The 10827-nt window shown below is 49.2% G+C and overlaps 4 protein-coding genes across 4 annotated transcripts; 3 read left to right on the top strand and 1 right to left on the bottom strand.

Annotated features, from left to right (window-relative positions):
• Positions 1 to 626: 626 nt before the first annotated feature.
• Positions 627 to 5065, bottom strand: BO85DRAFT_240474 (GTPase-activating protein LRG1). The gene is made up of 7 exons (XM_025654837.1): positions 5009 to 5065; positions 4225 to 4911; positions 3465 to 4167; positions 2751 to 3398; positions 1577 to 2674; positions 1230 to 1516; positions 627 to 1174 (listed from the first exon to the last, which is right to left on the bottom strand). Exons 2-7 carry the CDS (start codon positions 4684 to 4686, stop codon positions 719 to 721), a joined length of 3654 nt encoding a protein of 1217 aa, XP_025509735.1. The 5' UTR covers positions 4687 to 4911; positions 5009 to 5065; the 3' UTR covers positions 627 to 718.
• Positions 5066 to 5130: 65 nt separating this feature from the next.
• On the top strand, positions 5131 to 5749 carry BO85DRAFT_385480 (uncharacterized protein; the record flags this gene model as incomplete). Its single annotated transcript, XM_025656596.1, has 3 exons — positions 5131 to 5222; positions 5347 to 5601; positions 5689 to 5749. Coding segments are annotated over 3 exons (408 nt in total), but the record flags the coding sequence as incomplete, so codon positions are not given.
• A 211-nt stretch (positions 5750 to 5960) lies between these two features.
• On the top strand, positions 5961 to 6638 carry BO85DRAFT_454585 (uncharacterized protein). The gene is made up of 2 exons (XM_025661323.1): positions 5961 to 6438; positions 6516 to 6638. Exons 1-2 carry the CDS (start codon positions 6279 to 6281, stop codon positions 6587 to 6589), a joined length of 234 nt encoding a protein of 77 aa, XP_025509733.1. The 5' UTR covers positions 5961 to 6278; the 3' UTR covers positions 6590 to 6638.
• A 1443-nt stretch (positions 6639 to 8081) lies between these two features.
• BO85DRAFT_454582 (ubiquitin-conjugating enzyme E2) lies at positions 8082 to 10400 on the top strand. Its single transcript, XM_025661322.1, has 10 exons — positions 8082 to 8142; positions 8202 to 8403; positions 8475 to 8508; positions 8624 to 8718; positions 8801 to 8822; positions 8885 to 8981; positions 9040 to 9051; positions 9116 to 9284; positions 9341 to 10203; positions 10262 to 10400. Exons 2-10 carry the CDS (start codon positions 8371 to 8373, stop codon positions 10269 to 10271), a joined length of 1335 nt encoding a protein of 444 aa, XP_025509732.1. The 5' UTR covers positions 8082 to 8142; positions 8202 to 8370; the 3' UTR covers positions 10272 to 10400.
• The last annotated feature ends 427 nt before the right edge of the window (positions 10401 to 10827 follow it).

Here is a 10827-nt window from a genome sequence, read left to right as displayed (position 1 = left end):
GGGGGGTAGAAGAAGTGAAGCAAGAAGAGAAAAAAAGAAAAAGAGAAACGAACTGAATGTATGACTCAGCACAGGTATCTTCGCAGTCATCAGACTGGCTGACAAATGAAATCAAGGGCAAACAGAGGATCTCGATAGTCTCACATCTCGATCGGTAGCAAGTTAAGAGAGGCGCAACGCCAGGAAGACGCAAGTGATGTAAGGAACAACAAAGAGCAAAGGAAAGAAAGATGCCAGGAGAGAATGCCCACGCTGGGTCTTAACTGTTAATGCAAGTAGAATGCCAGGAAAGTAGGAATCGAAAACAACACCCAGATCCCAGAAATTGCCAACCCGAACGGGCAGAGGCTCCTGTGGCCACTTGCGCGCGGTTGAAATTCAAATTATAGGCGGCAGCGAGTGAATCATGTCGAGACTCACAACCGAATGCAATGCACTCCACGCAGTCAGTGCGCAACAGAAAAGCAATTAGAAAAGCCTCGATCCATCAGGAGAAGCTGTCAGCCGATCATCTAACTAAACCCTGGAAATCATCTCATTTCAAAAGGAGAACAAACTCCATCCAACCTTATTAAATCGAAAGAACGCTGAACGGTCCAAGAATACGCCAAGAGCTATCACTAGGATGTAGAGGCGGGTAATGCATTGGTAAATGTCTTCGAAACTATGCAGAGAACCAACGGGCGGGTTGGCATCAAGAGCATGAAAGGGCGAAGAACTAGCCAGCAACACCCATGGGCCCAGCACCGGGACGAGCCCTGTATGGCATTGGCTGAGACTGTCCTTCGGCTTGCATAGGGTTCTGCTGGCTGCCATTACTGGTGCTTCTCTCACGATAGTCATTGGAGGCTGTAGGGGCCAGTTCTGTGCCAGCTTGTGGAGTACCACTGGTCGAGTGTTGATGACCACCGGGGCTTTGGACATGGCGAACTGAGCTTTGCATCTGCCATGCCGTGTCCTGGGAGGGATCTGTCTCAATACGGGCAGAAGTAGGGATATTGGCAGCGCGGTTCGAGTTCGTAATTGTAACGGTTTCGCCACCATTGCTCGCCTTGGGAGAAAAGCTTCCGCGCGCGATGTCGCCGTAGCGTCGAAGTATTTCCTTTGTTGTAACTTCGGTGTTCTCCTTGAAGAAAGTTGTGTCGCTAAGGACCGACTGTAGATCTTCGGGTATCTGTCCAGAAACCATGAGTATATGAAGACAACGTTCGAGATCGGAGAGAACAAACCTCGCACATGGTATCGTTGTATGTAATCAGGCAATTAACGGCTTCAATTGCCAGGAAACTCTCATCCACCGTGCTATTTTTCGCATTGGGGTAGAGAATATTGGGTGTCATGACTGTCGCGAGATTGTGTATGTCCATCTTACTACCGGACTCTTCATCGACGTGCGAGAAAGATGAAGTCCAGTTAAGGAAAGCAAAAAGTACTTCCATAGTATCCCGATGAGCCTTGGGAAGAAGACAACATGTAAGATGCAATACACGTTTTTGTTTCTCAGGGTCGGGTAGTTCTGTGATACAGTGGTAAGTAATGAAGGCTACAACATCAAACAGGACCGTCAGTCACTTACTTTGTGAAACAACAAATAGACGATGGAGCTTGAATGTAAGCAGAGGATCAGGCATCTCGCGAAGAAACTTCTTCAACAGCGCTGCAATCTGGACAGGATTCTCCTTCGTCATGTCCACCTGTTCATATTTGTTGTCAATCATTTCAGAAATGTCCTTCAAGCGCCTGATATTGCCGTTCTTTCGGAAGACACCTTCCACGGACATGTCCATTTGGCGCATGGCGGACACAGCGTCGTCGACCAAGGCGGGAATACGAAGCTGCCCTGGACCCACACCGTGACTAGATTCAGTGCCCTCTCTTTCAACGAGGAAATCCAAGTTTACCCCGAAAACGCCCTTCTTCTTCCCAACCTTCTTGCCTTCTTTATTGAAGGCGCGGCCGAAGATGTTCCATATGGTAGGCTTTCGTGATTCGATCAAGGAGAGTAGCTCCTCTAGCGTGAAATATTCACTCAACAAAGGCTCCATGGACAAGACAGCAACGTGCCGGACAATAAAGTATTCCAAAGCAGAAAGCTCAGAGAAATACTTCTTAGTCCTGCCACCTTGTTCGATAATGTGCTGGTCAAGACCTGCACCAGATACGCCACGCTGATGGCCATAATTGTATTTGGGAAGTGGTTCAGTGGTACCAACCAGCTTGGTGCCGGCGTGTTTGTAGGCGTTGGGACGCTGCTCTTTAGCTTGCTCGGCAGCAACGATTCTGGGTATGTCGTCCAACGTCAATGCATCCTGGTTGCCAAACGTCAGCTCGGTGACCGTTTCCCCGTTGGCATCTCTTTCTTCTACAATCTGGAAACCATGACCCCTTGGGTCTGATCCTTCGCCACCCGATGAACCAGGTCGTACGCTACGGCCTTCAGGCCCGTCGATGATGCGAGACGCTCTAGCCTTCTTGTAAGTAGTTGAGAGGGTACGCTCATTCCGGATGGAACGTAGACGACGCATTTCGCCGACAGTTTGTTCAAGTGAAGATCCCTCAGGGGCGTTTCTAGTGGCATTTGCGTATGATTTGGATCTGGTCGCTGATCGGCGCATTTCGCCGCCAGGGGGGATGCGACCGCTTTCGTTGCCATCTTGTGGGGGGGAAGCGTCGCCTGGAATATGAGTCAAATGAGATTAGAGATGATGTTATGATGAGGAAGAGGATATACGAAAATCACGATGACATACCGGAACCAAGACTTCCACCCGCTCTGAGAACAGCAAGAAGTCGCGCAAGAGCAACCTTGAGGAGGAAGACAAATTGCTGGAGCTTCGTAATATGGGTAAAGCCCCCTTGGACGTCGTGCATAAGTCCGTTCTGAGAAACGCAATCGGTACAGAAAGAACGCTTCTCCTTAGGATTCCACAGCGCATCTTGGAGAGTATGAGACAGCTCCTTCTGGCATGACGCACAAGTGAGATGAGGTGGCTTTATATGCCACCTGCTATCACCCAGCATGACGCATTCGTCGTCAATAGGCTCTTTGCAGGCCGTACAACAATCCGAAAGCTGATCAGCGAGAGTGTCGACACCGGTCATAAGATCAGCAAGCGTCTCCTCTTCTTCAGGCGGCCTGAGTGTCTCCAAGTCTCCCAAATGATCTAGGAAATGGTGTAGGCCTTGAGAAGCTTGCTGCTCTCTCTCAAGCTTGAGGGCTCCTTGCAAGCCAATGCGAATAAGCAACTTCAGGTAATGCGCAAGACCGGTGACCAGAGACAGGAGCTCTTGGGTAACGCCGAGTTTGCGGACGCCAGTTTCCTGTGTTTTCGAAAGTAGTGCGAAGAACGCAACTATCTTCTTGCACAGAAGCTTTGCTTCACGTCCGTAAGCCAGATCTGGAGTCAACATTGTTAGCTATTGGTAGTTCTAATAGAAGGCAGAGATCAGCCATTGCAACATACCTTTCATGCCCTGTTCCTTGATATGTCCCGCAAGCTGATCAATGGCCGAGAAGAGAATATCAACATGACCAATGAACCTCTTGGCGACAAGGACACCATCCAGGTAAGTGCCGTTGCTAACGTGAAGGAGCATATCTGAAATGCAGGCTGCGGATGATTCCTCGAAACTGGACAGGATACTCCAGATTTTATACACCTTTTCTTCCATTATGTCCTCCTCTTCACGCACTCTATTGCGCTCCTCATCCGTTGCGTCCGTCTCGACTTCCGGCGGTTCAAGAGGCTGGCCTGTCGGGGCCAAACGGACATTCCAGAACTTGTGAATCATGTAGCACTCAGGGTGCCAATGCTGATTCTGCCCGTTGCGGAAGATCTCCACGAATTGTTTCAGAATTGCTGTGTGACAACCATGGCATCGTTGTGCGAACTGTGTGGAGTAGTGGAAGTGACAATACACTTTCCCTTCATGCTCGTAGTAAGAGTCTTGTGCACCAAAAACTGTGGGACAAACAGAACAGGTGAAGTGCTCGATGTGATACTTGCGTTCCAGGGCGGTAATATACGAGCCACGCAGAGCACCACCACACTCATGGCATAGAAGATCTAATCGCCGGAAGTAGTCCGTTTCACATAGGGGGTATTGACCACTGCCATCTTCGGCATCGACAGGGAAGAACTTTGACGCCACGATTTGGCCGCAGTCCTATGTTCAATAGAGTTAGCTGAGATTGAAGGAGATTTCATAAACCTGAGTACAGACCTCGCACTTGAAACACTCGAGATGATAGGTTGCTTGCAGAGCCCGTACGAACTGGCCAGTCAATGGTTCGCCGCACTTCTTGCAGATCCGAGACGAGCTTCCTGGGGACTTCGTCGGTGGCCGGCCATTCGGACGGGATCTCTCTCGCGGCGTAGATCGGTCCCAATAGCCATTGCGATCCCGGGGAGTTGACGGATCTCTGGGGCCTGGGTGACCAGACTCCAGCCGCCGGCTCATACGACTGTCAGAGCCCTGTGGCCCCTCAACAGGGCTATTCGTGGAGCCATTCCATCCTCCCGTCCTTGTACGGGGCGAGTCAAAGATAATATTGCTATCTGCGGGAGATGTAGGCGTTTGCGACTGATAACTACCACCACCATAGCCGCTGGTGTTGAGTTTCGGGCGGACAGCCCCGTTGCCCGGCACGAGGCTGTCCGGCAAAGGAACGTCGCCGGGAGGCATGTCCGTGGAGAACTATGCCTTTCTGCTAAGTATCTGGGAGAGTAGGGCCTGGCTGGATGGGTTGTCTGGACGATACTCGAGAGTGTAGATGATATTGGTGCCAATCAGGTGAACTAGGGCCGAGTTGGTGTAGACGCTGGAGGGGGAAAGGAGAATCTAGTGCGAAAACGGAGGAACCAGGGTGCTAGTCGTTAATGTCGCGCGTCTAACTTAAGGACTTGCCTTCTGCAGAGTGTACAATGTTAGCATAAGGGGCAATCTTCCGGGATTCGTTCGCGCGGGGTTGTCCAGGAGAATTGACGGCTTTCCCGTAGCAACTCACCTCACGCCATGTAGATGGAAACCTGCGGGGAATATCGATGGAAGGAATCGGGGCGCGTGATCAAAGTAAAACCATAAAATCGCTCAAAGTAGCAGGTGAATTTCAAGTCGATTTGGGGAGAAGTGCCTCCAAAAGCGCAACCGCCCGCGTCGAGGGAAGCGGAATGGGGAAGGGTTGGAGCTCAAAGTGAGACCAACAGGCGGCGGAGTGCGCTGTCTGGAATCACAACCATTCCTAATCCCTTCCAGAGAGACTTTTTGGTGGACGGCCTGAATCCGAAGTCGAGGGAGACGGGCCGGCAAATCAGAGCAGGAGAAGTAGGCTCAAGTCGAGTCTAGGATGCCAGCTCGAACGAGTGAAAGCGAGGGCAGGAAATCGCGTGTTTTGGGAAGAGTGAGTGTGCTGCTGGCAGTTGTCGCTCTGCCCCCCTATGCTTCATGTTGCTGGTTGCCCGCTAGAGACCATCACGTGAAAGGGGTCACCGCCTGGCACACCGCCAAAGAAGGCGCTTCCATGGCTCCTTCACTTGTGGATGTATTACCAGACACGGTAACCGTTCCAGTGTTCACAACAGCCTACTTTGGGGGGGGGAGGTTAGGGGGAGGCCCAAGGTACACCCCAAATTCAGTGGTTGGATGGGAGAAGTGTTTCGTGTCAAATTAAAATCTTTCATGAACTAGTTATATTGAGGTGATGATTATACTATCAAACAGACAAAACGCTCCGCACATCAACTACTGAGCCTACCTTCTTTCTTGTTCATGGTAAATTAAATTAGGAAACACAAGGTACCCGGCAGTACACTTTGAGGTGCTGGCAGAAACAGACCCTTGTAATTTCCAGGGATGTGGAGACCTCAGGATCATGCCGACTGCCATAGTGGGTAGTGATGGCAGGTGAACGGCATGGGCGCTGTGCATGCTCTTCTCCCAAGGATGAACAGAGTCGAATCCCTCTCTCAGACATCCCAGGGGGGGGGGTGAGGGTCTTCCCTTTCATACATACCTTTACCACCACGCGCTTCTATTTTGGCGAACCTCGTCTTTCCCACGCGGCTTTCTGGTCGTTGGATCATTCCCCGCATCCTTTTCTGCTTCTTCCCCTTATTCATCACGGGCTAGAGCCACTACCTAATCGGGCAATGCTAATTCTTAGGGGAAGCGGGCGAATGCCCAATCGCTCGTTATTCTATTGAAGCCTTAGACTACTACGGTTTTTCTTAGCAAACACATACTCACGAAGCCAGCATACGCTGCTTTACCGGACAAACATGCATGGAGTAATAGCTCCCTGCTGTATTCCTCCCTTTTCTAGCGAAGAGCAGTCACTCCATCTGCTTGACCTAACAGGTAAAGATGTACAGCGCCATATCTCTTTTCATCGATTGTCGACCAACGCACTGGGCGGAGAAATCTCTGCAGCGATGAAGGGTAACTAACCATGCTCACGGCGGATCTTAGAGTTGGCACCTTAAATATAGCTCTCACTCATGGTGGTATTGATTTAGGAATCCTTAGCGAATGTGTCTTACGATTTTACAAATATTCCATTTACCCTGACCAATGCACCAACTGTGGATAATTTTCGCTTCAATAATAGATAGGGAGCCAAGAACCCTTTCTCCAACGCTGAGAAACGTTTTCTAATCCCATACGGCTTTCGCCAATTACACCCAAGTGTCATACTGCCCAAGCTGACTTGCGATTCCTAACAGTTCATGCTTCTGTGGTTTCTTTTAGTATAGATCAGAGGTGAATAAGGTGGAGAATATCTGTGACCAGGAGAAACTTTGAGGGAGCAAGGTGCCGTGGATTGCTTGCGATAACCATGCTTCTCACCGAGAATAGGCGTTAGCCAGATTGCGGCTTGATACCGATGGGACTCGTGTTGCGGATTTGCATTCCTGAAGCATTCTCAATCCTGCTGGTGTACCACCTTTCCGGTTGTACATGGAAATTCTTGAAAAGTTGGTTGGCAGCGGGGTTGGTAACCGTTCCTCATTGGGCTTGATACACGGCACTGTACTCCAGAATACTCCGTCGGGGTGGCATCAAAATCTTCATCATGGCAAGCACCGTCGATCCAGAAAAGATGAGATGTAAGGGGCAATTAGGAGGATCGGCACAGCAGAAATTTTAGGAGCCTTGAACAAGACCCCGAAAGTCACAAGCCAATCGAGGGATTTTGGCTGTAATGAGGTTGAGGGGCTTGTACGCGGTGGATTATGAGATTAAGAGGGGTTGGGGATAGTCCAGTAGATGATAGTAGTAATGGCGAGTCAGAGAAAAGAATGGGTGGTTTCTCTTTGGAAACCCAGCCATTCATGATTCCACCCCTCCCGCCTTGCCTAAACGGGCATAACACCAGGGTCCTGTCAGTGGTCAGTAGTGAGGAGTTATTTTATTTCCACTGGGTGTGTTTATTTTTGTCTCCTCGAAACATCATCCGTCCAAGGACGGATCCGTGTCTCCACCTCTGCGGGCGGTGAGACAGGGGCTGTTTCCATGGGTCGTGGCCTCAGTCCCCTTGACCAATCTTGACCTGGCAAGAGTTGTGCTAGACTGACTACTACTACTACTACTATGGAGTAATCCGTCGATCAAAACCCGGACGAGTATCTATCTACTAACCACTGTATGAAGTGAACTAATGGAAGATATGCAACTTGCTGGACTACTAACTTGGGCTTCCTTTTGTAGTCTTTCTATGCACAGTATATCTCCATAGTATTCATTGCCCTCGTACGAATCAATTTGTGCCAAGAGTTGTGACAGCTAGTAGTGGCTTGCTCATCGTGGACTATTATCGTCTTGATCTTACCAGATGCTCTTCTTGAAGATGGTTCTGGTATTGGCTATGGAGTCATAGAATTTAAGGCCTGACACAGAGGACTTGAGCAGAGTCTCGCAACTGCGACATTCACTCAGGTGAATTGGCGCTCGAACATTGACATGTATTAAATACGCAAGTCAGTACATAGTTTCATGCATGTACTCCGTAGAGCCGTCGCATGGGTATTGTTTTTTTCTTACGTGCACCTGAGCATGCAGCCTTCTATTTTGCCTTTGCACTAGCCAGAAGTACTTCGTACAGGTCAGATTTAGGCCTCTTCGCCAGTTCTTGAGAATCTTCAGTCCGTCCTTACTATGTTCCTGGAGCCGTTGGAAAATTGACTCAGACTGATCTCACTCAGATAGTTAGCCTGCACTGCCTGGTTTCCCCGCCATCAACTACGTTACGGCGTTGATGATCATACCCACCATCAACACGCTTCTGTCTCTCCCTGTTTCTTCAACACTCCAGCCTAGTGATCCCGGGCCCCGTCAAGCCGTCTCCCATTTTGGACTTTCTCGGTCGTCAGGATGTCGGACCAGGCGATCCTACGTATTACCAGGGTATCACTCCTCACCGCATCCTTCTAAGCTTCGCTGGGCTAATGGGTCGTCTTACCTTGGCGGGGTTTCAGGAAATCAAGCAGATTCAGCAAGGCGCAGACCACTGTGGGTACTCCACACTCTACTAATAGTAGTCGGAAATCGGTTCCATCGAATCCCGTCGATGCTAGCACTGGCTTACAATAGTCTTTGGCCTTCCCATTCTGATTCTTTGCATTAGCTCTCGCTGTATACTACGATGACTCTGATATCCGGAGTGTCCGCGCTCTCATTCTCGGCCCTCCAGATACTCCCTATCAGTTCGGCTTCTTTGAGGTTCGTTTCTACTTCTTCGGTAATATCAATATCAACTAGTTTTAAAGAGCTCTGTGTTAATCTCCGGCATGATATACCTTAGTTTCTTGTCAAGTTCGGGAAAGGTATATTATCACCATCTTGTGGGAATACATAAACGTGTGGACAAGTGGACTAAGCTTCACAGACTACCCAGCCACATCTCCGAATGTCCGCGCCTTGACCACTAACGGTGGTCGAAGCCGCTTTAACCCCAACATCTATTCATCTGGCCGGGTCTGCTTGTGAGTTGAGACTCTCGGAGTTGCTCATGATCCCTACTAATAAAACGGTGATGAATAGATCAATTTTGGGGTACAGATACAGATGCCTATATATATATCAACTGCGAGAGCCTGGCTAACGGACATCTTTGTAGAACCTGGCGAGGTGAAAGTGGAGAGCAATGGTCGTCTGCGCAGTGCTTAGAGTCTCTTCTTATCTCCATTCAGAGCTTAATGTCGTCTAACCCCTACGAAAACGAACCCGGATATGAAAGCTCACGGTCACCGAGCGATATAGAGAACATGGAAGCCTACGTATCCAAGGTAATAAGGGCTTACATACCCTTCTGAGGTTAGAACATTCTTGACCAGGTTTCCAGATACACCATGAAACTCTCCGCCTCGCCGTTCTCGAGCCTCTTGAGGCATCGCTCAACATAACACTTGAAGGTAGTACGGACTCGCTAGCCGACCCATCATCTGAAAGCGATGATAATATCATCTATGAGGATGGGAGGCCTTCTTTTGACCCGTTTGCGGATTTTCGCAAAAGACGTTTCTTGTGGTATTACGAGCCCTACATGCAATCTCTTGTTGCTGCAGAGAAGAAACACTCCCGCAAAGCCAAATTCCAGAGAATGCCTTTTGAGGGCGACAACAATAGTATGGATGGCCATTTCGACTATCCGGAGCTAAAACGGCGGATGGCTGTGGTCAGAGATGCCATTCTTCGAGAAACACGCGGTTGGGCTGTCGAAGGACAGTTGGCCAAAAAGCAAGAATGGGGTATTGCAGCTAGCCTGCAACGGCAGTACGAACAAATTGTCGAAACCCTCAAGCATCAGAACAATATTACGGTTGATCTATATCTTGACGAGGGGAACCCATTCATGTGGAGGCTCACATATTTTGGAAGACCAATGACGCAACTGGATGGCGGCATGTTCAAGATCCTGATACATCTAAGTCCGCGATTCCCGGAAGAACAGCCCCGTGTGTTTTTGGAGGCCTCGTCTTTCTTTCATATTCGTGTGTCCAAAGAAGGAGTCTTATGCTACGTTCCAAGGCGAACTGAGGAGATGCGTTATCACATCGAAGGGATAGTCGCAGCTCTAGAAGAAGAACACCCGCCTTATGACCCACGAACTACTGTTAACCCCGAAGCAACCAAATTATTTTGGGGAACACCGGAAGATCGAAGGAAGTATAACCGAGAATTGCGACGATCAGTAGAAAGGACCGCGTAAGTTACCATCCACGTTGGCGAGTTTAAAGACAGTCTCATTGATGAAAGAATACAGCGAAACATAGAAATCCTGAGCCTATATTGGTCTAGGTTAGTGAAACAGTGGGGTGCTCAGCTAGATGATCCTGTGCTCCGTTTCTTGCAGACTGATATCTTGGCTAAGATGACCTCAATATCGGGCCTCTACTTCCTCACTGCTTCTTCAAGCATCCGTTCCCAGACTTTCAAGCCGCTTATTACGTAAAGGGTAAAAAAAGACCCCCCATGGGATACAACACTGAGATCTCAGCTGTTCTGTAGTGGGTGCTACAAGAATCGAAAGGAGAGTCCCCATTTGGATAATGCATAGTAGTGGTCATATAAGATCTGCCTCCTTACTAGATTGTTAATAAGAAGTGTTAATAAGAAGTACGATAGTTGACGCAATGGCCCTTAAAGCTGCAAGCCACACCCGTTAAATAACGAAATTGTAATCAGATCGAACATGAGATCCGTTACTGAATGGATGGGCAATACTACAAATAGGCGCCAGTCAAATATCTCGGTTCCATAAAGTGGAAACTCACGTGTGGCTTCTTTGCGGGGGGTCCGAGCTTTAACCCGGAGATTCTGTCCGGAGGC

Source organism: Aspergillus piperis (assembly GCF_003184755.1).
Source record: "Aspergillus piperis CBS 112811 unplaced genomic scaffold BO85scaffold_40, whole genome shotgun sequence".
Lineage (NCBI taxonomy): Eukaryota > Fungi > Ascomycota > Eurotiomycetes > Eurotiales > Aspergillaceae > Aspergillus > Aspergillus piperis.
Note: the sequence above shows the minus strand (reverse complement) of the source record. Positions and strands in the feature narration are given on the sequence as shown.

Coding starts and splice junctions, on each gene's coding strand:
- BO85DRAFT_240474 (XM_025654837.1), bottom strand. CDS start 4,686: ATGCCTCCCGGCGACGTTCCTTTGCCGGACAGCCTCGTGCCGGGCAAC. Junction 3,399..3,464: donor CAAGGAACAGGGCATGAAAG/GTATGTTGCAAT, acceptor TGTTGACTCCAG/ATCTGGCTTACGGACGTGAA. Junction 1,175..1,229: donor ACAACGATACCATGTGCGAG/GTTTGTTCTCTC, acceptor GTTTCTGGACAG/ATACCCGAAGATCTACAGTC.
- BO85DRAFT_454585 (XM_025661323.1), top strand. CDS start 6,279: ATGCATGGAGTAATAGCTCCCTGCTGTATTCCTCCCTTTTCTAGCGAA. Junction 6,439..6,515: donor AATCTCTGCAGCGATGAAGG/GTAACTAACCAT, acceptor GTATTGATTTAG/GAATCCTTAGCGAATGTGTC.
- BO85DRAFT_454582 (XM_025661322.1), top strand. CDS start 8,371: ATGTCGGACCAGGCGATCCTACGTATTACCAGG. Junction 8,719..8,800: donor ATCAGTTCGGCTTCTTTGAG/GTTCGTTTCTAC, acceptor GATATACCTTAG/TTTCTTGTCAAGTTCGGGAA. Junction 9,285..9,340: donor TGGAAGCCTACGTATCCAAG/GTAATAAGGGCT, acceptor CCAGGTTTCCAG/ATACACCATGAAACTCTCCG.